Here is a 27,998-nt window from a genome sequence, read left to right as displayed (position 1 = left end):
GGATGGGTTTTCTGGTGGCAGGGAGAATCAAGAGGTGATTGTGTTCAGTTAAAAAGGCCAAAAACTTTATTTAGTTTTTAGGGAAATACAAGATGCATGTAAACATAAACAAAATACAAAACAAAACAACCCAAATCTTACAGTCTAGAAGCATGCCAAGACAGAGTATCTGCTGCAGACCACAGAGTCCCGTCAAAATGATGAAGGATACCTGGGAAGTGGCAGGCCAAGGGGTGAGTCCCTTCCCCAAGGACGCTGCATTTTTGTGATGAAAACAATGAAAAAAAAAAACCCACCCACTATTAAAAATAGAAACATGAAGATAGTTTAGCACCACCATTGATCCTGGAAATTTGTTAGCACTCAAATTGACTACACTGAATTCAATGTCCTTTTCGTCTGTTTCTCTGCTGAGGAGGGAAGAAGGAACAACCTGCTGACCCCACAGAGCCCACTAGGAGCTGGGAGGCGTTGAATGGACACCATGAGGAACTCCCCAAGTTCTGGAACCCCAGAGACATCCAGCAGTTCCCATGCAAGCATGCAGTCTACAAACCCACACTTCAGGGACCTGCCACTCACATTGGCCTCTGCCAAGTCACCTTCCTGCAGGCCCCTCGGTAACCGGCAGTGAAAGCCTTTCCCAATCTGTCCTGGATTTAAAGAAAACCTGTTGCAGAGAATAAGCTGCAGGTTCAAGAATGGTGGCTCTGTTTACCCCCCACTGAAATAAACACTTTTAGGAGCAGTGCGCCTTGGTCACAGGCCACTCGAAAGGAAAGGGCATATGCGCAGACGGGTGTGCGCTGCACCTCGTCTTCTAAGTCACACCAGCGAGGCGGGCTCCACAAACTGAACCACCACAGGTATCAGGAGAGAGACTCGAGGATAACTGGTGTCAACAGGACAAATGAAGCTGCCTTCCTCCCGGATATGCTTGGTGGTATCTAGACCCCAAGGTTCCAGTTTGGGGGTGGTGGGTCCTCGCTGCATGATCCATTATGGTGAGTGGTCTCTAACTGATTCAAGCAATTTGAGAAGTTAGCTCTGGATTGGACAAAGGGAGGTGGGCAAAACCAGCTGGGAACCTGGGAGATGGATGAATGTTCTGGAGCCAGGGCCTCCAAACTCTAAGATCTGCTTGTTGTTGGCAACTTTCCTTCTCTACTAAGTCCATCAGTGACCAGTAAGAACCTGCTGGGGACCCAGCTTGTGGCCCAGCAAGCAGTTGTTTCCTCAGGCTAGCTGCTTCTATGGCCAAATCTTGGGGCTTTTCCAACCTGCTCTGGCTGGACCCTTCGGTGTTGAATCACTGAATTCCCTCCCCACCTGCTCTCTTCCTGAAAACAATCAGAATTGACTTCTTCCTTCTTTCTAATAAAGACATAACTCGACTCCAGACCCTCTCAGGCTTCTCACACTTTTCCCTTTCTGCCTAGAGGACATCCTCTTCTGGAAGCTGCCTTCCCAGGGAAGGGACGGTAAGCCCCAGCCACCCCAAACATGCACACACTTCTCTCGCCGACATGCCTCTCGCTTGCCTCCAACATGCTCGACCCATCCCTTTGCTTTACGACAACAACTCTTCCTCCCTCTCTCTTGCCTCCTGAGGTCCAGCCGATTAGCCAGGATGGAACTGGGAGCAAAGGAGGGACCTTCAGTGCAGGGACTCATTCTCTAAGGCCACTAAGTTCTAGGACTGGGATGGGAGAGGGGGCTGATTGTCAAGGTCAAGTGCAAACTCAAGATTAAAAAAGGTAGGGCTGGGAAAAGGGGTAGTCCCAACCTTAGAGGCAGGCTGAGATCAAGGCCTTGGAACGCAGAGCTCTCTACCCAGTCTGTAAGCACCAGTGTGCCCAACTTCTGGCCGGGGGACAAAACAGGAGGGAAGCTAAATCAGTGGGGCTGTTTTTCCTAAAATGAGGAAGCTTTAGGTCACTGACCCTATCCTGTCACTGATGATAGAGCTTGAGAACCACAGAGGCTGCCCCCAAATGGGGATCATGATTTAGGAAGAAGCTCAGTCAAGAGGGAGCCCCCCACACTACTCCCATGCAGTGTTCAGTCGGGGCCTGCAATCCAGACCAGAGGGGCTGATGTGTCTGCACGTGGTCTGCAGAGCTCACCGGGAGCAAGTGCTCGCCCTGGCCGCCTGACCCACCCTCAGAAACACAAGACCTGAGGGCCAGCAGCTCTTTTATTCCATGAGGATTCCCAGTGATGACGTGCATGGCAGTGGGCCGCAGTCAGCCTGCTAGATAACACACCTGCAGGTGGTGACCCAATTTAACCACCTCAGCGCTTCCACACCCAGTGGCAGCTTTTTGACATCTTCATTTTGGAGCCCGGGACGGTGGCCTAGGCTGCTTCTGCTAGATCTGTTAATGCCAGTGTGAAGTTTCCAACTAAATACTTAATAAAATAATTACCAAAAAAAAAAAAAAAAAAAAAGACACATTGCACTCTCCAGCCAGAATTACGTGTGAATAACACACATACTTGCTGCCAGAAGCTGCGAGTCCCATGGGGCCTGCCCAATGCCAAGGACTTTTCAATGGAGACAGCTTGCCCGATATTTTTTTCCTCTAACCCCATGTTATTTAGTTCAAGTGGGAAATTACCAACACTCACACGTGGGTGCGTGTGCACTTGCACACGCACACACACACACACATGCGTGAACACACACTTTCTCAACAACACACAGCCCTCAAAAAAGCGAGGGAATCTTAATTCTTTAGCGATGTGGAAAGTTCTCTTACCAGAGAGCTCTGCATCGAGATTCTCAAAGATTGGACACATAGATGTATTCGCTCCAGGGAGAGACACCCACACATGGGGGCACTTAGATCCGTACTGGGACAGAAACTCACCGCACGGGGGGTTGGAGCAGCAAGCGTACAGTACTGGAAGAGGGGACGAGCCCATGAGCACGTCCTGCAGCCCTGAGGGGCAGAGCTCCACGGGCTCGGACCAGGGACTCCCCACCTGCCGCTTTCTCTACTGGCGCCATGTCCGGAGGAGGCCAGCTTCTACCTGCTGTGGGAAGTTCTGTCTCCAGAGCGCTGAGGAGGCCCCTCAGACACTTCTCCGAGACCCTCTGGGGACTGTGGGGGGTTGAGCAGAAGACAGGGCTCCCTCCTCAGGCTGGTCATTGAGATGAATGGGTGGTCCAGGCTCAGCACCAGGCCCAGCTGCAGGCTTGTGGGAATCGGTGTCTCACTGGGGTATGCAGGGCTCAAGGCACCCACATCCCCCAAAAAGGATTTGGTTCTATCTAGGGTTCCTGCCCATAAACTGAACTGAGGTTACACAGTTTTAGAAAGACTCAAACATACATCAAAAAGCTCATGGCCCACACATCAGGAGACTGGGGTGAGAGGGGGCTGCTGGGAGTGATTTTTAGGACAGGTCTTTCCGAGCAACCGGCTGAAAAACAATGGAAATGAAAACAAGGAACGGTTTCTGGATGTCCTTGCTCCGCTCCGAGGGCTGGGGCACCAGGAAGTCAGGCACCCCATGTCAGTTCCCTGAACCCCTTTCTTCTGGGTGGACAAGACTCAACAGAAGAAGGGGCTGCCCTTTGGCGGGGACCCCTGCCATCTTGCCAGGGAAGGGGGAGGGGCAGGAGGGGTAAAAGATGAACCCAGGAAGTCACCTGGCAGCTCCACACGGGGCCACTGTGTCTCCCGCGACTATCCCAACCAGCCCTGGCATCCCTCTTGATAATATTGCACTTTTCCTGTCTCTCAGATTGTTTTCATTTTCGATTGAGAATGCAAAGTATTTGGAGGGAATAGGGGAAGTGAGTAACCTTAAAGAAATAATATATTAGTTAAATACAAAAACAGGAAAAGTAGGGGTACTTTTTTTTTTCCTTAAAAACAAAATGAACTACCAAACCAAGGTCTAAACTTAAATAATCCTACACCTACTCTGCAAATACTAGTAATATGAAAATAATGCTTGACCGAAATTCCCTTGTCTTTTTTCCTTAGATGATAAAAGTAGTAACATGCCTTGCTGAGGAAAGCAATGGATATAAATGCCAGTAAAATATGCTGCTCTAACATCTGAATGTGATTAAAACGATTCTATATAATGCCGTCGTCAAGATGGAGAATCGAAGAGGAAGAAAGAGAAGCCCGTGAGGCCAGGCTGGGGGTGGATGGGGCTGAGGCCTGGCAAGGCAGGGCCCAGCCACAGCCAGGGGCAGATGGCACACCTGCTGTTCAGGGGTGCCCCTTCCAACTCCTTGCTGCCTCCAGGATCCCTCGGCCTAATGGGAACAGCATGGTGGGGCCAGGGAGCCTGGCCAGGCCTGCTGTTACAAAGTGGGAGAGAGATGAAGACATTTTTTTCCCTCGTAATAAAAGAAAAAAGTCTTTAAACTGAAAGAAAAAGCACCAAATGATGCATCTTCGGGCATTATATAAACCTCAATAATGACCTCAGAAGGGCTCATTATGATTAAAGTTGCAGTATACAGCAATACAATGTCAATTCACATTTTCAATCGCGACTAATGGAAAACTAGGTTTGGACACTGCTGAGATTTCATTTTTCTTTTTCCTTTTTTAGTCCAATCTGGTTTTCCTCCAGATGGGTCAGAGCCTCAGGCCCCTCCCTCCTCCACCTGCTGCCGGCAGTACCCTCCAACATCACAAAGCAGCTCAGTAGCTCTAGGGAAAGGCCCTCTGGCCCTGGGTAGGGCTAGGAGTCCAGGGGCACAAGGCCTGGCACCCCCTGGCCGTGTCTGAGAGGGACTGGCATGCACCCTTCTTGCTTCAAGTATTAATATTCTCTTTGGGTTTGCAGGGTTTGTGCTGTGCTGTGAGTTAGGGGTGATAGTGAGGGGCGAGGGGCGAAGATGAGGCATGGCAATCCCTGTTCACTGCCCAAATCTACCTGCTGTCACCAGGTGGCAGCATTCTCCACTTTTCCTGGATGCCTGAGCAACTCCCAGCCATCCTTAGGGCTGGATGTCACAATGTAAACATGATGACCACACAATAAACTATAACGGGGTTGGGGAGGAGCGCAAGGACTGACGCAGTGGGGAGGTCTGCCGTTAACCAGCTGTGTGATTTTTGGAGTCATTTCCCGTCCTTGGGCTGCAGAACAGGAGGGGATGGGACGGAGCGACCTTTGAGGTCACTTTTAATGACTATCACTTAGAGCTCTGGGATCAAGGAGGGAGGGTCCTTAAGGGGCTGGGAGAACGTGGGGCTCGCGGGTGGTGGAGAGCCCAGGGGGCAGTGCAGACAGTGAGGAAGGGCAGGGAAAGGCAGGCTCTGGGGAGCACTGTGGTCCAGTCCAACTGAGATGCTCTGTGCTTGGCAGATGCGTCCTGCACTCCTTGCTGGCCGGGCTGGCACGTTGCTGATTGAACTGGCTCAGTGCAGACAATTGAGGAGTGAGGCCCCTGGGGCCCTCCCCCTGGAAGATAGCTATGTGGAAGGTCCTTTAACCTGACAGTCACTCTACTTTTAAATTTTATTTTAAATAATCATAAATTACTTTTTTTTCTTTTAATAAATATGTGCTGCTTAAAAATGAGAAAAGTATATACTGCATCTTTAAGTAATGCACTTTGCTCTCTGGGTTTCTTTCCATTCCACCTTATTAAAGTGCATTAATTAAAAAATAATGAACCACTTCTTTATCATTATTGTTCAAATAAGTCCAAATAACATTAATATGAAGACACTAATCCACTACCATTAGTACTGCAATCTAGCAGAGTAACTCACCATCCTGCTCTATTTAATACTGTCCAGCAGAAGAAAATAACTAATTTCAATTTTAAACAAACTTACAAAAAAAAACACAAAAGGAAACAAAATCTCACCACAGCCCTTCAACAAAGAACACGCGCAGTCTGTGATAGCTGCCAGACATCAGTGTACGGCGAGGGAGGAGGGCTGGGGGCGACACCCAGGCAAGGCCGCAGGGGCGGGGGGGAGGGGGATACTGCAGCATGAGATGCTGGCTCCCGTGCTGATCTTCAGGCAGCATATACTGCCCGGGTAGGGGGCAGGGTGGGATGGGGGTGGGGGTGCCTTTCCTCCTTGGTAGAAAACACCAACCCTCAGTCCAGGATTCTGACAGCTGAATCGGGGGCTGTGAAGCCCGATCTGTCCGAAATCAAAGGCACGTGTGGAAATCCACTCCCAGCAAAGGGTGAGTCCTTGGGGAAGCCGCTTCAGCTTCTGGAGGGTCCCCTCTGAAACGTCAACGATTCAAAGACACAGCCCAAAGCTGACAGGGACTTTATTCTCGCTCCTCTCTTCGTGGCGGCACTGCCCCTCAGGAAGACCAGATTAGCTCCTGGCCTGGGGATGCCCCATCTTCTTGGGCACCTATGTCATTGCTTGCAGCCCAGGGGGCGGCTGGTGGTGTTTGTCCAGCCGGGGTCTCCTCAGCCCAGGGTGGGGCTATGGCTGCTTCTCCGTAGTACACACGTAAGGCTTCTGGTCCTGCCCAGGCGGGAGAATGCACACGGGATGGCCCTCACCCAGCAGCCTGGGAACTGCCTTCTCTCCCTCCTGGGGAGGGTCCTGCCCCACTGAGGTTGGGCAAGAACCAGATGAGCATTGTCTCTGCTTTGCCGGGTCTGGGACCTGGGGCTCCCCCGCCCCCGAGCCCTCCAGCAAGCGCTGTGCTCAGGTACTGTCCACACAGTGGAAACCAAATAAAGCGACTTTGGCTTGTGAAGGGGAAGAATGTGAAACACAGACGAAACCACCTCCCCACGAGCAGAGGACAGAAAAGCCCCGTCCACTACCCATCCATCCTGCTCCTGTAAGGCTGACCGCCTTTAGGCCCCCAAACAACCCCTAAAATAAGACCAAAACCCAAGGCCCAACAGAGAAGCCCCAAACCAATAAACCTCTCCCAAAACATGCAAAGGAACCGCCCACCCAGAAATATCCAAAATAAAGTCTGTGCAGACTGTGAGGAGACCCACAGCTTCGCCCACCCTCTCTGTAAACTCTGGGCTGGTGGTCCTGCGGGCAGCGCGGGCTTTCTCCTCAAGGCCAGGGGCAGTGGCAGCTAAGAAAGGTGGTCCTTGCTCGCACTTGAGCAACTACTTTTTCTTCAACAGACACTGACAGCGGGCTGGTCCACGGACAGGCTGAGCTCACGGGAGATGCCTCGAAGCCCCAGAGCTGGTGGCATCTTCTACCACACCCAGCTGTGGTGGGTGGTGGCAATCCCTGGGAAACCAGCACCATCCACAAATACAGATTAGGACAATCTGAGGGCTACCTCCACTGGTAAGATGCCAGCAACTGAAACTGGGCTGGGCAGGGAAAGGGCAGAGGAGGCCCCTACAATCACATCTTTTCCAGACTTGCAGCCAAGGCACCATTGGGGTTTCCCAGGTGGCCTGTCCCAAATGGTGCCAAGTCCATCAGCAAAGTCACCAAGGTGCACACATGGGGTTCAGCTTTCTCACCGCTGATCTCAGGCCCATGGCTCCCCTGCCCATTCCCATCCCTGCTCAATGTGGGCCCACCAGGCCCTACCTTCCAGCTGAGGGACAGCCTGGAGGGGGGCATCTTTGAGGTCACACATTCTGCAGGGTTTAATGCTGTCCTCCCCCCACCCCCTCCCATTTCCCTTTCCCTTTTGTCTTCACCTCACTGCTCATCCACACTGAGTCTGGGAGGACCATGCCCCGTTAGTTCTTTTTCTCCAGGTAGTTGGAGGGCACCCAGCCTTTGAAGGGCTTCACCCCATCCAGGATCTGGCAGTACCACCAGCCATTGGGGTTCCTCTCCAGGACCTCCATGGACACGCCCTCCTGGAAGCCTGCTGTCTCCTCATCCCCCTCGTAGTCTGCAATCGAGACATATACATCTTTGAGGTTGTTGTGGATGAACTGGGACTTCTCGATGGGCTTGGGACGCACAGGGGACACGGGGATGCTGTTGCGCTGGGCGGGCAGCAGAGGTGCATCTGAGCCCTGGCTGGTGGCCCGTTCGGCCAGGCGGCCCTTGGCCTCTGCAGCAGCTGAGCGGGCAGTGCTGAAGGAGGAGTTCCGGCGGACACCTCGGAGGCCATCAGTGGCCGTGAGCGACTCGTTCCTCCGCAGGGCGCACGACAGGTTGTTGTCCTTGGGTGGCGGGGACACAAACACGGACTGGGGCCTCACCGCCACCTGCCGCACGCCATTCCTCATCTTCACCACCCCAGCACCTGAGGTCTTACTGAAGCCCCCAGGAGGCTTGGAGGGGATGGGCGGCGTGGCCCTCTTGTTCTGGTTGACAGTGTTCAGTGCTTGGACTCGCTTCTCAATCTTTTCCAGGCTGTCTGATTTGCCCTCGTTCTGCTTGTTCTTGGTGGTTACTGCGTCTGGCTCCTTGCCAGACAGGTCAGGTTGCTCGTTCTCGCCGAGCACCAAATAGTGGGAGGGGGCCCAGCCCTCCAGCTCTCCAAACCTCACGTACCACCAGCCGCTTTCCAGCTTCTCAAGCACCTGTACCTCCACGCCGGCGGGGAAGCTGATCTCTGAGTCCTGGACCTTCTGGTAGGCGCTACATGTCGTGTAGGAGGTGGCCTGCCCTTCCCGTCCTTTCTTGGTGGGTGTGGTGGCAGGGAGGGTGATGAGGTCAGCTGAGCTTCTCCTAGACCCCTCATTCGGACCCTCAAAGGCTGTCTGAGGGGGCAGCTCTGAATCCTCGCTCTTTGAGCCCTTGAGACCACCCCGGAGTTGGCCTGTGGGTCTCAGCTGGCGCCGTAAAGTGCTGATGTCCATCTTCTCTTGACTCTGGGACTCTGCCCGGTTCAGGAACGGCTTGGGCCGGACCGACGGCTTGGCCCGGGCACAGGAGGTCAGCCCAGCCTTCAGGTCAGCGTCCTTCTTTGCCCCGACCTTGGGAGTGCCGCGGATGCCTGCGTCCGAGGCAGAACGGGGCTTCAGGTCACCACTGTTCTTGGACAAGGAGGAGGAGGAGGACGAAGAGGAGCAGGTGGTGTTGATGGTGATGGATGAGGAAAAGGAGGCTGAGGAGTGGTTCTTCCCCAATTCTGCCTGGGTGTTCTTCTCTGCCTTGAGCTTTAGGAGTGACGATGATTTGGGGGAGCCCGATTTTGGGGAGTTTTTCCTGGCAAGGGACAGCGGGGAGCTCCCTGGGGAGTCACTGTCCCGGGAGGAGCGTCTGACTGACAGGGCGTCCTCTGCACACGGCCGGAAGCCCTCGTTCTCATAGATGGTCTCCTCTTCCAGGGCCACATCCTCTGAAGACCCACCCACCCTGAAGCGGGCCCGCTGCAGTGAGGAGGCGGGCGAGGGCCTGTGGGGCTGGGCAGGCCGCCTGTCCCCCGAGCCACTGTCCTCTGTGGGCTCCTCGCTCAGCTCTGGCTCTGAGTCGAAGCCAAAGGCAGGGATGTCATACTCAGGCTCCTCGTACTTGAGCTTTAGCGGGGAGTCCTGGCTCTCGTTAGTGCTCGCTGGAGCCTCCTCAGCCTCCTTGGGCTTGCTGGGGGGTGCCGGTGGGGGTACCTTGGGCCGGGTCAGTGTGCTTGTACGGCGGCTCAGGTTGGGCTTCTTGCGCTTATCGATGTATGACGCAGGGGCCCAGCCCTCCTTCTCACCGATCTGCACGTACCACCAGCCGCCTGAGTTCTTGTCGATGACCTGGGGGAAGGGGCGGGAAGAAAAGTGACTATATCAAATGCCAGAGGTGCCTGTGGTGTGGACGTGGCCAGAACCCGGGTCCCCAGTATCTTACTTGGGTCACCTGGACCACATTTTCCTAACAGTAGTACTTCCTAATGTGGGTTCTGTGGAATCCTGCCCCCAGATGCTCTTGGGACAGAAAATTCTGGGCAATGCCCCTCTGAGAGATGCACAGTGACAACCCGTTATCATAGGCTCTGAGTTCTGCAATTAAAACAACAAAAGTGGTTGGATTTTGTTTAACCCACTGTTCTCCAAACTCACTCAACCACAGAAACTCTTTGTTTTAAGACACTCCCATCACAAGCTCCTACAATATGCTTTGGGAAATGCTGCTGTGAGGGAAGCATTGTGAAGCTGGGTGGAGACAGGGGTCCCAGTTTCTAGTCCTGGCTGTGGCATTTACTAGAGTTAGGCAAATTCTCACGCCTGTAGGTCTTGTTTCTGCACCTTTCCTGCCCACCCCTCAGGAACGCTGCCAGCAAGACATAAATGGGAAGCAAGATAGGTCTTTGACCAGCATGAATTAAAACCCTCAGCCTCAAAAAAGTCAGAAAATAATTCACAAAATGGCAATAAGTACATACCTATCAATCATTACTTTAAATGTAAATGAACTAAATTCTCCAATAAAAAGACAGAGTGGCTGAATGGATAAAAAATAACAAGATACATCTATATGCTGCCTACAAGAGACTAACTTCAGAAGTAAAGACATACACAGACTGTGAGGGGATGGAAAAAGATACTCCATGCAAATGGAAATGAAAAGAAAGGTGGTATAGGTATACTCATATCAGACAAAATAGACTTTAAAATAAAGATGGTAATAAAAGATAAAGAGAGGCACTCCATAATGATAAAGGGGTCAATCTAGCCAGAAGATATAACATTTATAAATATATATATATACCCAACATAGAAGCACCAAAATATATAAAACAAGTATTAACAGACCTAAAGGGAGAAATATATTGCAATACAATAATAGTAGGGGACTTTAACACCCTACTTACATCAATGGATAGATCATCCAAACAGAAAATCAATAAGGAAACATTGGCCTTTAATGACACATTAGACCAGATGGACTTATTTGATATATACAGAACATTCCATCCAAAAGCAACAGAAAACACATTCTTCTCAAGTGCATAGGGAACATTCTCCAGGATAGATCACATGTTAGGCCACAAAATAAGTCTTAATAAATTCAAGAAGACTGAAATAATATCTAGCCTCCCTTCTGACCACAATGCTACAAAACTAGAAATCAATTAGAAGAAGGAAACTGGAAAAACTACAAATATGTGGGATTAAACATGTTACTAAACAACTACTGGGGCATATAAGAAATCAAAGGAGAAATTAAAAAATACCTACAAACAAAAACAGAAATACAACATATCAAAATCTACAGGATGCAGAAAAAACAGTTCTAAGAAGGAAGTTCATAGCAATACAGGCCTACTTCAAGAAACAAGGGAAATCTCAAATAAACAATTTAACTTCACACCTAAAGGAACTAGAAAAAGATGAACAAACAAAGCGCAAAGTTAGTAGAAGGAAGGAAATAATAAAGATCAGAGTGAAAATAAATGACATAGAGACTAAAAAGACAATAGAAAAGACCAATGAAACCAAAAGCTGGTTCTTTGAAAAGATAAACAAAATTGACAAACCTTTAGCTGGACTCACCAAGAAAAAAAGAGGGCTCACATAAATAAAATCGGAAATGAAAGAGGAGAAGTTACAAATGATACTGCAGAAATATAAAGGATCATAAGAGACTACTATGAACAATTATACGCCAACAGGTTGGACAACCCAGAAGAAATGGATAAATTTCTAGAAGTTTATAATCTTCCAAGAATGAATCATGAAGAAATAGAAAATCTGAATAGACTGATTACTAGGAAGGAGACTGAATCAGTAATCAAAAACCACTCAAAAAACAAAAGTTCAGGACCAGACTGCTTCACTGGTGAATTCTATCAAACATTCGGAGAAGATTTAATATCTATCCTTCTCTAACTCTTCCCAAAACATGAAGAGGAAGGAAAGCTTCCAAGCTCATTTTATGAGTCCAGCATTACCCTAATACCAAAACCAGACAAGGACATCACAAAAAAAGAAAACTACAGGCGAATATCACTGATGAACATAGAGGCAAAAATCCTCAACAAAATATTAACAAGCCGAATTTAACAATACATTAAAGGATCACACACCATGATCAAGTGGGATTTATTCCAGGGATGTAAAGATGGCTTAACATCTGCAAACCAACTGATGTGATACACCACGTTAACAAAATGAAAGATGAAAATCATACGATCATCTCAACAGATGCAGAGAAAGCATCTGACAAAACTCAACACCCATTTATGATAAGAACTCTTAACAAAGTGAGTACAGAAGGGATGTACCTCAACATAGTAAAGCACATACAGGACAAACCCACAGCTAACATATACTCAATGGTGAAAAGCTGAAAGCTTTTCTTCTAAGATTAGGAACAAGACAACAATGCCCACTCTTGCCACTTTTATTCAACATAGTATTGGAAGTCCTGGCCATAGAAATTAGGCAAGAAAAAGAAATAAAAGGCATCCAAATCAGAAAGGAAGAAGTAAAACCGTCACTATTTGCTAATGATATGATACTATATAAAGAAAACCCTGAACACTCCACCAAAAAACTGTTAGAATTAATAAATGAATTCAGTAAAGTTGCAGGATACAAAATCAATATACAAAAAACCTGTGGCATTTCTATACACTAATAACAAAATTTCAGAAAGAGAAATCAAGAAAACAATCCCATTTACAATTGCAACAAAAAGAAGAAAATACCTAGGAATAAATTCGACCAAGGAGATGAAAGACTTGTACATTGAAAACTATAAGGCCCTGATGAAAAAAAATGGAAAAGGACACACATAAAGGAAAGCTAATTTTGTGCTCATGGGTTGGGCGACTTAACATCGTTAAAATGTCCATACTACACAAAGCAATCTACGATTCAAGGATATTCCCAACAAAATTCCAATGACATTTTTCACAGAACTAGAACAAATAATTCTAAAATTTGTATGGAACCACAAAAGACCCCAAATTGCCAAAGCAATCTTGAGAAAGAAGAACACTGCTGGAGGTATCACGCTCCCTGATTTCAAACTATACTACAATGCTATAGCAATAAAAACCATATTGATATGCTATTGGCATAAAAACAGACACAAAGATCAATGGAACAGAATTGAGAACCCAGAAATAAATCCACACACATATGGGCAATTAATTTATGATAAGAAGCCAAGAACATACAATGGAGAAAGGACAGTCTCTTCAATAAATGGAGCTGGGAAAACCAGACAGCCACTTGCAAAAGACTGAAATGAGACCACTGCCTTGCACCATACACCATAATTAACTCAAAATAGATAAAGACTTGAATATAAGACCTGAACCCATTAAATTCCTAGAAGAAAACACAGGTGGTAAGCTCCTTGACATAGGTCTTAGTGATGTTTTTGTGGATCTGATTCCAAAGGCAAGAGAAACAAAAGCAAAAATAAACAAATGGGACTACATCAAACTAAAAAGCTCCTGCAGAGGAAAGGAATCATCATCAAAACAAAAAGGCAACCTACTGAATGGGAGACTATATTTGCAAATCATATATCCGACAAGGAGTTAATATCCAAAATATATAAAGAACTCATACAACTCAACAACCACAAAATAAACAACCTGATGAAAAAATGGGTAGAGGAACTAAATATGCATTTTTTTCAAAGAAGACATACAGATGGCCAACAGGCACATGAAAAGATGTTCCACATCACTAATTATTAGGGAAACAGAAATCAAAACCACAATGAGATATCACCTGACCCCTGACAGAACAGCTATTATCAAAAAGAAAGGAAATAACAAGTGTTGGCAAGGGTGTGAAGAAAAGGAAACTCCCATGCACTTTTAGTGAGAATGTAAATCGGTAGAGACACTATGGACAACAGTATGGAGGTTCCTCAAAAAACTAAGAGTAGAACTACGATATGATCCAGCTATTCCATTTTACCCGTTTATTGGAAGAATACAAAAACACTTATTTGAAAAGATATATGCACCCCTATGGTCATCACAGCATTATTTATAATAGCCAAGATATGGAAATAACCTAAGTGTCCATCGACAGATGAATGGATAAAGAAGATATAGTATGTGTATATACACACACACTATATACAACAGAATACTATTCAGCCATAAAAAAGGATGAAATCTTGCCATTTGTGACAACATGGATGGACCTTGAGGGTATTATGCTAGGTGAAATAAGTCAGAGAAAGACAAATATCATATGACTTCAGTCCTCTGTGGAATCTAAAAAACAAAACAAACAAACAAAACAAAACAAACTCATCGTTAGAGAACAGATTGGTGGTTACCAGAGGCGAAGGGAGTTAGGAGGTGGGCAAAGTGGGTGAAGGGGGTTAATAGTATGGTTTTCGGTGGTGATCACTTTGTAGTGTATACAGATGTCAAACTATAATGTTATAACACCTGAAACTTATATAATGTTACGTACAAATTTTAACTCACCGAAACAAAAAAAACAACCCTCAGCCTCATGGCTCAAAGCTCACCTCTGCCTTTTGTCCACCCCGGAAGCTGATCCCGTCAGAAATGCACGACTGGAATTCGGCTATGGTGTAGTACTCCACCTCAACAGAAGGGGGCTCTGGTGGCTTCGGCAGCTGGAACCCCTAAGCAGAGAAGGACTCAGTGAGCAAAACCCACTCGATCCGAAAGGTAATGGAGGTGAGTGTGGTGTTCACACCAGCTGGACAGCAGCTGACTTGAGGAAGCATCTATCACCTGAGTCTCAGGGTGTCTCCCCAAGAGATCACGCTCCTGACCAGGCTTTCTAAGAGCACCTGCGCTCTATCCGCGACTTGTCTGAGGTATCACAATGATCATTTGGTAACACCCGTCCATCTGTGGAGGCCCAGCGTTCAGATGCCTCAACAGCTAGGTCCCCAAATGGAAATTAAAAAGCAAAGAAATCATTGTAACAAAGCCTGTGCACACTGCCTCAAGGGAGCGGAGAGCCCCTCCTTAAGTCTAAGGGTGAAAGGCTGCAGGGGTGACATCTGGCTGCAGAGGCAGAGCCAGGGGGCATGGCCATCTCTGTGGGTGGGATGGGAATGTGAGGGGGTGTGGGGTTGGGTGAGAAAAGCCCTTGGTCGGTCATCACAACGATGCCAAACAGTCAGGCAAGCACTGAATAAAACTTGGGATCCTTGGCTCTGTGAGCAGGCTGGAACATGCTGGAGAGCCTACATGTTTTTTAAATGCTGGCACATCAATATCTAAGCATGACATTCAAGGACATTTAGAATTTGGCCACAGCCCATGACCTGTGAGCCTCATTCATCCATTTTACAAATGTTTGCTGTGCATCAACCAAGTGCCAGGCACTGGTCTAAGGCACTGGGCATCCAAGAGTGAGTCAAGAGCACAACCCCCTTGCCCTCAGGGAGTGGACGTTCTAGCATTGCTCGGTCTCTACCCCAGCCAAAATGGACTTCTTGCCTCCCCATCATGCCCAGTATGTCCCAGTATCATACAAAGGGGTTACAGCAAAACAATTAAAAAGAAAAGATGTATATGCGTGTGTGGGTGTTGGGGAGGGGAAGCAGCTGTGGTCTAACAGGGAGACCTCAAAAGACCTCTGCCTTACAGCTGGACACATGTGGACTCCAATCCCATCTCAGCAATTCACCAGCTGCGTGGCCCTGGGCGAGGCCCATGACCTCACTGAGCCACAGTTTCCTCATCTGTAAAATGGAAACCAATAACAGGGTCACTAAGAGGATTACTGAGATAATGTACTTAACTTCCGGCCCAGCCAGAGCACAGGAAGAGCTCCATAAGGAGAAGCCGAAGCTGAACATTCCTCCTGAAACACCACCCTATTCCTCTGAGCCTTCTTTGTCCTTCAAGGCTCAGCATGTCCTAATCCCGCCAGTCACAGCCGAGCTGCCTGCGGTCAGAGGGAGCAAAGGTAGGAGGAAGCTGGTTTTGAGGGACTGGCTGTGATTCAGTCAACTTTCTGCCCTAGTGCCTGGCCCTGCAGCCACGCATGTGAGCAGATTCAGCCCAGGCCCCAGCCTGGCCTGGACCCCCGGCCAGGTGGGATTCAGCGGGGCCTAGCTGGAAAGAGCAGTCCTGCCTCAGCAAGCCTGCATCTGGAAGTGTGGAAGGAACTACCCCGTTCTTGCCAAAATCAAGTCTGCCTGAAAATAATCAGCTGGGGCTGAGAGCGATGGGAGGAAAGGAGAACTTGTTGCTTGGTCATGTAAAATGCAAGGGGAAAAGGAAATAGGAACTCTGCTGGGGCTGACGGCCAGGGTGAGGGCAGTCTCACCTCCAGGGGCCAAATCTTCAAAAATCCTGTTTACTGAAGGCCCTCTCTTCCAGGGACTGCTGCTCTCCCCTCTCGGGGGCAGATGCCACTGATCACAGTAATTCTTGCTGCTAAGCCCAGATGTGACTTCAGAAATCTTTTTCCACACAATGCAGCAGGTATGGAAACTCCACTGCCAGCCCTCTAAGACACATGTCATCTCATGTCATCCTTACAACAGCCCTAGGAGATGGCTGCATTGTCCCCGTCTTATAGATAAGGACATTGAAGCTTGTGGAGGGGAAGCAGCTTGCCCAGGGTCTCGCTGTTCCTAAGTGTCGGAAGTGGAATATGAATCCGTGCCTGGCAGGCTCGGAGCCCCATTCTTTCCACTGCATCCACTGCTCCTGATAACAGTTCTCTGTTCTAGGACTCTCGGCCTGCCTCCAGCATCACTGCCGCCCTCAAGCCCCAGCACCCCGAGTGCACATCTGCCTGTCTGACCATCTGGACACCAGGAAATCCCACCCACAGGAGCCAGGAACCCCAGCAGCATTGAACTTTTTTAAGCTTCAGCCTAAGCCAGTCCTTGCCATTCACCTCCTCCCTGGAGGATGCACACTGTCTGCCCTCTGCCCTTCCAGGCTCTGGCATCCACCACATCCACAGGGCATTTCTGAGCAAGGAAGGCAAAGCTGAAGGCTTCCAGGCTCACATGGACAGCAGCCCCATTTCCAGCCCCTGGCAATGCCCCGGCTGGACACTCTCGCCAGCCAGTCTAAATGTTTATGTCTGCCAGTGTGGTGGCTGGGATGGATTTATTTAGCTTTGGAATGCAGTGCGTTTTCAATTATAAACTGTCCAGCAAGGGCCCCAGAAAGGCTGGGCTCCTCAGGCTTCCCTGCCCGTCCCCAACCCCACAAAGCTGGAAGCTACGGCACGGCCTTGGGAAACTTCAGGACCAACAGGTTCTGCAGTGAGCGAGCCAATGAACTGGGGCTGCTACAGGGCATCCTGACGAGGAACAGTAAAGGGAGAAGTTCAGCACACGTACCAGGCTGGATTCTCTGCGAGGTGGAGGCCTTGTCCTTAGGTTTGGGGAGCCTGGAAGAAGAAACACGGCTTCAGAAACCCCAGCCACTCTGGGCAATGGTGCCGGACCTGCCTTCCCTGGGCGTGACCATCTCCGGATCCTGGGGAGCTCCCGCTTTTGTCCCACACTGATGAAGGACCCAGGCTTGCGGTCACTCTAGGCACTGGATTTGGGCTTCTTCAGTGGGAAGCCACAGATCTTTAAGCTTCCTTGGCTGTGCTTCAGGGGCATCCATGAGTCCTCTAAAATGATGCGCGCATTTCAAAATGTACGGACATAGAGGCGTTTGTCAGGAGAAGGGGTAGATAGCTCTATCAGATTTTGAAGGTTAGGAGCAGGGACCATGTCTATTTTTTGCTCACTACCAAATCCTTAGAAGCTAGCACAATTCCAGGCAAGAGGAGGTGCCCAAAAAACATCTCCCAACTGACTGCCAAAAGGATTCAGCGACATGAGCTAACTTAACCAAGATCAGAACTAAAGAACAGCTTTGCTCCAGATTTTAAGGATGGCTGGACACAAACGGAAGCTGGTCTCTCAAGATACAGAACAGTTGAACCCTCAGCGAAAAGCACTGTGGAGCCAGGGAGACCTGGAGGCCAGATCGCCGGGGTTCTCCTGTAAGAATGCAGGAGATTCCTGAAGAATGTCCTTTAAAACTGTGCTTGTAGAGAGAGTAAAACCACACCTTCCAAGTCTTTTAGGCTTCCAGGAACTAGAGAGGAAGGCGATAGGGCAGGAGGGTTAAGGCCCAGAAGGAGGTCCTCTATTCGCTGTCACTCCATAAAGCAGCCTTGCATAGAGGGCCCGCATTTCACAGCCCAGGGACTTCACCTATCTGCAAGGTACCGTTCCTGGCTCTCCACCCAAGAAGGAGGGAATGCTACCAGCTTATATACTCGGGTAACTTATCTTAGGTGGAGGAATGGCCTTGCCCACTCTTGTGATTAGCATGAGACAAGCTGATAGAGTGAGGCTGGGGTCAGGTGTCAGTCACTACCTCAGGAAGAAAATGGCGGGGGTTCCTGCGCACCCCTCTGGCTTTCCTTGCACCCCACGCCCACTCTATAAAGAGCTCTGCAGTGAGGACCCATGGGTCAGTGAGGCTCTTACTGATCTGGGCCCTCTGAGGAGCAATCCTGGCCACAGCTGGGGAGCCCTGGGCCAGCTTGGAGACGGTCCTCTCAGGCACTCCCAGGGCGCTGCCATTGGAGGCGTTGCAGAGGATGGGCAGGCTGATCTCCTTCTTGGTGATGGGGGCCTCAGGGCCCTCGCCTTCGGCTGGTGGAGTCTCCTTGTCCCCCGATGTCTTCTTGTTCAGCAGGTTGCTTATCTCCATGATGTTTCCAATGATTTCCACTGGGCCTGCCAGATTCTTCTTTCGCGCTGGCAGGTCATCCTTGGCTTTCTTCAGGTAGGATGCTGGCGCCCAGCCCTCTTTGCCCAGGTATCTGTGGGGAGGAGTGGAACATAGCATCATTACAGCGCTGACGCCTGACCTCACGCCCCACTCCCGGACCCCAGGCTCCATCTGGCCTTGCCCAGCTGAGCCTTTGCTACCATGTTGTGCAAGACATTTGGCAATCCCACTACTCTGGAGAGAACTGGAACAGAGGGCAGCTGGAAAAGGCACCTCGAACACCACTTCTTCCTCTCTATCTCCTCATTCTTTGCCTGATCCCTCTTAGTGGGCGCTCTCATTCTCTGCAAAGTCAGCCAAACGTGGGACCTTGAGATTAGAAGATTCCTCAAATTTTGGGTTGCCCAAAAAATGGACTTTGCAATAGCCTGCTACTTCACAATCAGTAGAGAGCAATTCTAGAGATACGAAATGAGGTGTATCGCATTAACTGCCCTATTGGAAAGAGAAGTATTCTTAGAGAGGCCAAGAGATAGCAGAGGGAGAATCAGGAAACTCAAGTTCTGCTCTATGGTACCTTGGACGAGTCCCTACCTTGGAGCTCAATCTTTCCTCTTCTGCGAAATACAGGGGGAAAGTAGCTATGAAAATGTATCCAGAAAGATAGACACATTGAGACTGACCAAGAAGGTCTCTATAAAGAAGAGCGAGTGCCGGGGAAATTATCGACACTACTGCAGGGCTGGCAGGTGGGTCACGTTCACAGAACAAACCCACAGAGACCGGCACTACAGATAACATTTCAAATGAGTGGGGTAAGGATGGATTATTACAGGAGCGATTTGGAGACAACTAATTATCCAGTTAGGAAAAACAAGTGAGACCCTGGTCTCATGTTGTACAGCAAAATAACAAATGCAAGTTGGGAACATTTGCCTCATCTTGGGGGTGGAGAAAACCCTTCTAGATGGGACTCCAAAAGCTGGACCAGAAATGAAAAGACTAAAGCATGTGACTGGATAAAATGAAAACCTTTGGTATGGCAAAATGAAACAAAATGAAACAAAACAAAATGAAAACAAACCCCAAACCCCATAAACAAGAGCAGAAAGCAAATGACAGGGCTGACTTAATTTTAGGTGATTTGATGACTTCTGAAAACAAGCTTTTCCCCCTTTTTCCCCATGATGTCGAGCTTCTACCCAAACCAACTGGGAGCTTACTTCCTGGTCCAGCAGTTGCTGGCCAATGCCCCTGAGTCTGGGTTGCAATGTCCCTGTCTGCTCCCTGGGACACATCTGGCTCCTTGGAATGGCTCCTCCACCCCAGATGTCTCACAATTTCCCGTCCCCAGCCTCCCCGATCTGACCTTGATCTTGGGCGCTCATTAGGTGGGAATAAAAGGAATGCGAAAGCTGACGTTTCTATCTATGTGTCTGAGTTTTGCCGGAAAGCTCAGGTAGGAGGTGGCTTCTTCCATTCACGTCACAGGAAGGTGCAGGCAGGCTCACCCCAGCTCACCTGACTGGCCCCTGTTTAGGGCTTAGAAGGCAGGCATCAGTGAACAAATGGATGAAGTCAGGGAGCTGGCAGACAAGCACAGAATTTCAGGGGTAGATGGAAGCAACTAGTAAAGATGCCTAATCTCACATATGAGCCAACAACCAATGCTCAGAAAGCAGAGCAAGTAGCAGAGGGTCACACAGCTAGCTGTTGGCAGCATCTGGCCCAGAACCTGGTGCTCTTGCATCTTGGAGAAAAGAGGAAGATGAATCTGCTGGCTGTTGCAGACGTTTTTTGATGAGAACATGGTGGAGAGATGGGGCACAGGGTCTCGCAGGAGTGACGGTCAGGCCTACTCGCTGCCTGAGTGCTCCTATTTCAAACCCTGTCGTGTTCCTTCAGCGTTACATGGATAAAATTAGACTCCAGGCGGAGAGATGCAAGGGAATCAGGAGTGGCTGTGTGTTTCTGGGTCCAACTCTGCTCACATCTGCTTTCCAGCTCTGGAACATGGAATGACTCCAGAGGGAAGCAAACTGGAAAAGGAGGGATGGAGAGAGAGGGAGGGAGGTGTGTGTGCGTGTTGGGGGGGTGGTGGTGGAGAAGAAAGACAGGAAATGAGGATCAACACACAGCCTGGAATGTTGGGAAATGGCATATTTAAGGGGTGTCTGGCAGCCTTCTTAAGGTGGAAGCTTTTCAGCAGGGTTTTCTCAGTTGAAGCTCCCACTGGCTAAAGGGCCAGGCCACAGGGACAAGAGTTGACTAGAGGCAGCAGCTCAGAATGACTTTATTGGTCATTTTAGAAAATTAAAAAAAAAAAAAAATCCAGCAGCTTTGTAGATAACCTCCAGGCAAGCAACTTAGGTTCCCAGCCTGCCAGAATGTTCGCTGGCCTTTCCATGCCAGATGTGTGATTGCCGGATTTTTAGGTTGGCTCTCCTTTCCATTGCTTAGAAAACAGGAAAGGCTTTGGGTAACACATCCCTGCCCCATCTAACAGGACAGAAAGGGACACCTCAGCCCTCCTGACTGATAACGTACAGGGCAGAAGGCAGCTATGTGGTGTCAAGTCACACTAAGGTTCAGTCCCATGAGGCCAGTGCCCTTCATCCTACTCGTCAGCATAGACCAATCTTAACACCATCGCGGTCTGCCGAGGTCTAAGCAACTGTCTCATGAGTGCCTGCGTCACCTCGGTCAATCCTGCCCCTGCTGTGGGAGACAGCTCAGAACACACATCCTGCCCACAGTGGGTCTGGGGTTCCCAGGTGTGGCGGGCTGGCCAGGCAGTCCCCAGAGCCCACAGATATGGGACTATCTCTGGAGGCTGCCTTATGAGCAGGAGAGAGAAACTGGGCAAAATCATTACAGCTGAGCGGGCTCCAAAGACATCAAAGCATCTCCTGCGAGCAAGGCTCCCTAAGGGTGGCCGCCAGCCTCGGAGCCCCAAGCAGAGGAGACTGGAAGGGCCGGATCTGGTAGGGGAGAGACGAGTGAAGCCCACGGGGTTTAGTTTGTTTCCAGGAGCATCAGGAAAGCTCCCTAGTTCCCTACTCACACTCCCAAATGGGTTTCTTAGCTGAGGAGTGTGATCAGGCCCTGGGAGAGCAAGGCACAGGAGATGCAAGAGGCCTCTGAACTAGGCCTGGGCTCAGGCCTCACTTCTGCCTCAGCTCTTGCAACCACGTGAGCCAGCCCTGAGGAGTGGAACAGCCCGGGACAAAGCCGGCATCTGGGGCCCCAAGTGCTGGGCCGTGGGCAGCAGGGGCTGCCTGCTGGGACCTCAGCAAGGCCTGTGGACGCCAGCGCTCCAGGCAGCCTGAGCTGCAAAGCACGCCAGGCAGTCAAGGCCGGACGCAGAAAACCAAATTCAGATGTGCTGGACCCTCTTGGCAGATGCAAGGGAAGGGATTGCACCACTGCCTGCAAGCTGAGCCTGGGCCCCTGTGCCCCGCTGGCTGCAGCTCAGACTCTGCTTTACATGTCCCGGGAGAGACTCTGCAAGAGCACTCTCTGTTCATGCTGTTCAGCTGTACAGACTTGGAGCGGCCAAGCCCGGGCCACGGGCGCAAAGCTGATGTCAGTATCTACCCGCCGGCTGGTGCCCACAGCCACTCTGCTGCCCAGGACTGGGCCTGAGGGCTAGGGTGGCAGAGAGACATCTCGCTCCTCTGTGGGGGCTCCTACCTGATGTACCACCAGCCCTCCAAATTCTTCCGGATCACCTCCACAGTGACACCCTTCTCGAAGCCAATCTCATCCTTGCTTTGGCTGGTGTAAGGCTGCACAGTGACATACTTCTCCTCTGTGGGTGGTGGGCAAAGCAAGAAAGCACAATTACTTGCGGGTCCTCCTCCTTGTCTCCTCCTTCCTTGGCCTGACCTGGCCTAGCTGGTTGCCAAGGTGCACTGGGTCAGCCTCTGGGCTTTTTCAGCAAAGGGAACAGAAGGGTCCAAACCTCACTCCCAGTCTGTGCCAAAGCCAGCCAGGGCCCCAGTGGTCTAGCAAAGCCCCAGGCAACGTAAAGGCTCTCCCAGCCTCCCAGCCCAACAACGACAGCCAGGCTGCTGGGGCCTGGAGTCCTCAGCGTCCCAGAAGCTCCCAGGGATGAGGGCAGGGTTGGGAGGAACCTGCCCTTTCGGAGTCCTGTGCCAGGAAGTCTGAGACCAACCTTGGGTGTCCCCTGAATACCCTGAGGGCCCGTGGCATGCCCTCTCCTTCCCTGAAGGTGCCACCCTTCCATCTCTGTTGCAGACTTGCTCTCTGGGCCCTTCTCCCACCTCAACTCCTTAAATCTTTCCTGTCTGACCTTCCAATGGCTCCAGGGGCACTTCCTCAGGGAAGCCTTCCCTGACCACTAATCTGATCACCTGATCATGAAACTTCCCCAAGAGGGTTCCAAGGAACGCACGTCCCATGGGAGTGGTTCTATGTGTCTTGTTAAGATAAGGGTCCTGTGGCCAAATGAGCAGTGGCAGCGCTAAGTGCAGCACACCAGGCAGGACCTCACGGGGCACTGAGTGGGACAGTGTGCTGAGCTGACCAGGCGGTGTGGCAGACCCTGCTGGGGAGTGGCCTGCTCTGCTCTCACAGGTGTGACTGCGGGCTTTGTTCAGGGTCTCCCCAGGCAGTGGGAAAGAGGTGCCCTGTGGGAGCTCAGGAAAAGCTTGAGGGGAGCCATTGGGAGGCTGAACAACACGCGTCTTCCCTGGTTCCCTCAGCCCCTCTCCCGGCAGAGGGTCCTGCTGCCTCCACAGGAGTCCTTGCTCAGGCTTCCAGAGAGGTGCTTCTTTGTCTGCTAGGGTCCAGCTCTGCCTGCCCCCAGGAAGCCACTGACATCTAGACCCATAGCTGGCCAGCCACAGACACCCTGACACCGGGTGGAGTGCCTCCCCAGAGGACCGCTCGGGCCTCAAGAAGGAGAATGCTCCCTCACCCTCACCCTCTGGGAGAACGAAGAGCAGACAGACAGGGAAGAACTGGCCATCTGGCCACGCCCTTTGGGAGGGTCACCCTGAACCTACACTGTCCTCTCCAGCCTGGGTGTTCCCTGAGGCTGAGACAGTGTCTGGCACACAGCAGGGGCTCCAGAGGGACTACGGAGCACGATGGGGGAGAAGGGGGAACTGAGCAGCGACACCAAGCGGGAGACGTTCTGGGAGCTCAAAAGAGCATGACGCTGGCACAGAACATGGGTCTCTAAGACGCCTGCGCACCCCTTGCCACCGACTCCCAGCTGTGACCACCACTCCCTGGACTCCTCAGCTAGACGCTGACGGGCAGCCTGAGCCTCTGGCAGCAATGGGGGAGGAGGGCAGCCGCCACCCCCACCCCCTGCAGGAGGGCCATCTGTTCATTCTGCCCAGGATTATCAGGGTCCTGTTTGCAGCCCTGTGCTGGGCCGAGATAGCAGCTCCCTTTGGGACGAACGCAGCTGCCCTGCCAGGCCCCAGGGATGGGCTGCGGGCGGAATCTGAAAGGCTGCCAATAGGCAAACGGTGAGTGACGGGCCTCCACGATTCTTCAGCATGCTCTTCTCAACGGCAGACCTTTCCCAGGTGAAGGCCTTTCTCGGCGTCAACCAGCTCCTGGAAGCTTTGAGAGTCCAATCCGGTCACGCTGGAGAGAGCTGCCAAGAGCGCCTGAGAACCCTATTCAGCCAGATTCTGACTCGGGCCTTTGAGCAGCTCAGGGTTCTGCAGTCCAGCCTGCTCTTGGGCCTGCTCCACTTTCCAGTGGGGCACGGCAAATCCTGGCCTGGGCAGCGGCTAGAGGGGCAGCGCCAGGCCCTGGGGACCTGGAGTTCTGAGGTTAGGGTGAGGCGAGGCCTGGGCTCCACATTTTGCCTTTGTTCAGCTGGGCTATTTTTAAAAGCCTGTGGTTCGAGCAGGAAGCCATCATTAAAGTTTTCCTAGGCAAAGTTGCTTTGGCAGGGAAAAAATTACAGTCCTTCTCTTGGGAAGATCCGAGGAGCCCAGCCCTGCTGTATGGCAGAGAGTAGGGTCTAAACCATGTGCACCCCAAGCACCAGCCTCCGCAGCCCCCCGTGTATTGAGGATGGAGCCCCGTGGGCCATGTAAGCATTCCACATTCCCCTGACCCTCTTGGGGTGGGCAGAATCAAGGATATCAGTTTTACTGGGTAAAGCTGAGCTGCTCCTGCAAAAGGCCCTAGTCGTGGTGGCCCTGGGGCTGATGTGAACACAGAAGTCTGGGAGTTTGTGCTCCCAGTAAGAGAGCTGGCTGGCTCAGAGGCTTGGTCCGCCCTGTCACTGTGCATGTTCCAGGTGATGAGAATTCAGAGCTCTGGTCCCACGCAGGGCAACTCTTCCAATTGGTCTGTTTAGGGGCTCAGTTCTCTGCCACGGTTGGCTCAGATGGAAGAGGTGTGGAGTGCCTTCATGTGGACACGTGCCACAGGGGTCTCAGGCCCCCAACTCACAGGTTTCCCTGAGGAGGCAGCAGAGCCAGCCCTTCCAATGGACTGGGGCCACAAACCCCACCTGGAGGGGGGCTGTGAGTTCCGGGGGGCACCTCAGGGATTCTGGGAAGCACTGAGGCTGTGGTCACTCTGATGTACCATCAAAGGATGGTGGCAACCCTGCCCCAGGGAGGGCTGGCCAGGCCGCCCACGGGCTGGGTGGGTGGGTGGCTGGGGGGAGGTGGACAGGCCTGTTTTGGTTTTGGAGGCAGGGGCTGAAAAGCCCTACAGTTCCAAACCACAGACGCCTCCTCTTTCCAAACGCTTTCCCCGCCGTCAGCAGTCTCCCCGGCTCCCCTCCCGGCCCCCACAACTTACCCAACCCCACTGCAAGGGGCCTTCTGATTCCAAGGCCTGGTTGGCTGAGGGAATGGGGAGTGGAGGCCCTGGGGAGGCACTGCTTTTCTCTTGTCTGGTTATATATGATCCACTGCCTGCTTCCCCCACCGTCAGCTCCGCTGTTTGTAGCAACGTTTTTCCCAGCCAACTCTCTGCAAGCTTTTCTTGGCTGCCTGATTTAACTGAGGGCTAAGACTGGGAAATAATGTTTAGGTCTCTTATTTAAGAGAGAGAGAGAAGTTGTGGGCATGTGTCTGCATATGTAGGGGTGACGAGAGAATGAGGCATTTAGCTGGGTATTTGTGTCTATATATATCACTGTATGTTTGTAATTGTGAATACAGCACCTATGTACATGTGGCACAAGGGGTTATGTAGATGAAACTGTATATGAAGCTCTGTGTGTACTTGTGGTGTTGCTGCAGAGCTGTACCTATGAAGTGGCCATGAGCAGTTAGCCGTGTGGGCAACGTATTTGTGACTGCGTAAATCATGTATATGTGGAACGGTCCACGTGTGGTTGCATAAGTGTAATTACATATGCGTATCTGTGAGTGGTTGTGTGCGCAGGACCGTGGATGTGCAGTTGTGTGGGGGTTGGATGGGAGAGTGTACTGCAGCCATGCCTGTGGCCAACAGGCTGTGCATGGGTGGTAGTGGTTCCCTGGCTGCATGTGTCTGGGTGGTTGTGGAGGCAGTTGTATTTGGGGCTGAATGTGTGATGGTGTTTGGAGCAGATGCTGGAGGGGACGGGGGAAGGTCAAGCCTTTCTCCCTGCTGTTTTCCCAGGCCAGCATCCCAGTCTCCTTCACCGCCAAGGCAGGGGGTTGTGTCCCAGCCTGGCCCCCCTGCAAGGCTGTCCCACTCCTCCTAGCTCTAGGGTGCCTTTGCTTTACATTCAGCCTGTTCTTGCTCTATCCACAACTCAGCCCCCTGCCCTGCACCAGACCCCATGGTCCAACCCACACCCCACCCTCAGGACAAGCTGGGCTCCTCACGGCCAGCACTCTGAGCCTGATGCCGGGCTAGCCACAGACAGAGGCCACCCCAGAGTCCAGGCTTCCTGCTGCCCAGGGCTTGGGGGTAGATACCAAAATATGGTCTTACAGTCATTCAGGAACAAGCTTTGGGAGAGGGGGTACAAGTCACAGGGCATCCCTGCCATTCTAGAGAGGCCAGTGCTTACTGCCACCTCCCAGCTGTGCCATCACTGCCCAGAACACACACGATGTGCTCTCCTCGAGGCAGGAGAAACTAGCCACTCACTGGCCTCGGGGCTCTGTGGATGTTCAGGGGTTTGTTCAGAGGCCGGCCCCTTCTCTCCCTCCCTCCCCAGCTCCTGGACACTGGAAAGGCCCTGCGCCTGCATATGTCTTGGTTCCTGATCAGCCTACGTGGCAGGCCTGGGGCCTCCCTGGAATCCTCTTGATCGGGCCCCTCCTGAAGTCCCCATGGCTAGTGCTGGAGACATTGGAAGCTCCTGACTGGACCCGATCCCTCCATCAGAGCTTGCGGGGGCTGTGCCCTGGGGCCAGGCCAGGGCTGGCTTTGGCTCCCTTCTAGTTTCCTGGGAGCTGGCTGAAGGAGGAGGGCTGTGGGCTGCTCCTCCTTCCTATTCTGTCCCTAAGTAATTGCTACAACAGCTTTGGCTGAGGGAGCACCTTCCCAGAGGAAGGAGGTAATGAAGGGCGGGGGGGAGTGGACGGCCCCTGCAGAGTCATAGACACACTCAGTTCTCATCGCAGCTTGCAAGGCAAACGTGGCCTCTTTTAGAGCCCCCACAATCATGTCCTAAGTCCCATGAACCCCACCCCCAGGATGCTGTCAGGAGCCAGAGCCGCCCCCAGTGTCATCCTAATTCCCAAACAGCCCCCACGCCCGCCTTCCTCCCCCCAGCCTCCCAGCTGCAGTAAGTAAGAGAAAGGTCTGGCCAGTGAATCTGGGTGAAGAGGCCACTGGGCAGAGCAGAGTAGAGCCCGGAAAGGAGGAGAGGCGTTAGTGAGAGAGAGAGAGAGAGAGGTGGCAGCTGCGGGTGAGGACAAGCTGGCTCCCACGGTCACCTCGGCTGTGCTGCCTGTTGACCATCCCGCCCAGGGTCCACCGGCGATCCAGGCGCCGCAGATGGGCCTTGCGTCTCTTGGACACTGGTGCGGGAGATGGCGATGGAACACGCGGGCGACAGGAACCGGCAGAGAGAATGGAGATGAGGATGAGATGGGTTGGGATGGGGCGGGGAAGGGATGGAGGGAGGGAAGGTTCACACGCCCAGGTCATCAGCTCCTGGTCGGAGCCCTCCCGGCACACCCCTGCTGGATGGGGACAGATGTGACAAGTGACAACGCTGGCATGTGGGGGACAACTCAACCAAAGCCAAACCCCGGGGGTTACACCCCTGAACCTGGGAGGGGCTACGAATTTACAATCCCAGCACCTGAGAGGTGGAGACAGGCCTTGGCTCCAGCCTGGTGCAAGGACGGCCCTCCGCTGCAGCCCCAGGGAGAGCTCATGCTCCCGCCATGGCTCTGCCGGTTCCCGCAAGGGCCTGGGGCCCCAGCGCACGGCCCTTACGTCCATCTGCTCTCCACTCACCCACTCACCAAGTCTCACTTGGGAAC

General features: G+C 51.6%; 1 protein-coding gene across 9 annotated transcripts in view; it reads right to left on the bottom strand.

Moving 5' to 3' along the window:
* Positions 1 to 43: 43 nt before the first annotated feature.
* The window catches only part of SH3PXD2A (SH3 and PX domains 2A), a 245,920-nt gene continuing 217,965 nt past the window's right edge, over positions 44 to 27,998 (bottom strand). For 5 of the 9 annotated variants that reach the window (XM_005602262.4, XM_005602263.4, XM_070221279.1 and 2 more), the window contains 6 exons: positions 27,444 to 27,527; positions 22,252 to 22,369; positions 18,312 to 18,649; positions 17,160 to 17,209; positions 14,343 to 14,462; positions 44 to 9,646 (listed from right to left, as the gene is read on the bottom strand). In XM_005602262.4, coding sequence (XP_005602319.1) covers positions 7,688 to 9,646; positions 14,343 to 14,462; positions 17,160 to 17,209; positions 18,312 to 18,649; positions 22,252 to 22,369; positions 27,444 to 27,527 — 2,669 coding nt within the window. In that variant the 3' untranslated portion in view covers positions 44 to 7,687. The remainder of the gene's footprint in view (positions 9,647 to 14,342; positions 14,463 to 17,159; positions 17,210 to 18,311; positions 18,650 to 22,251; positions 22,370 to 27,443; positions 27,528 to 27,998) is intronic. The other 4 variants (XM_001497905.5, XM_070221269.1, XM_070221301.1 and 1 more) reach the window with 2 other exon arrangements.

Source organism: Equus caballus, chromosome 1 (assembly GCF_041296265.1).
Source record: "Equus caballus isolate H_3958 breed thoroughbred chromosome 1, TB-T2T, whole genome shotgun sequence".
In the NCBI taxonomy this organism is placed as follows: domain Eukaryota; kingdom Metazoa; phylum Chordata; class Mammalia; order Perissodactyla; family Equidae; genus Equus; species Equus caballus.
Note: the sequence above shows the minus strand (reverse complement) of the source record. Positions and strands in the feature narration are given on the sequence as shown.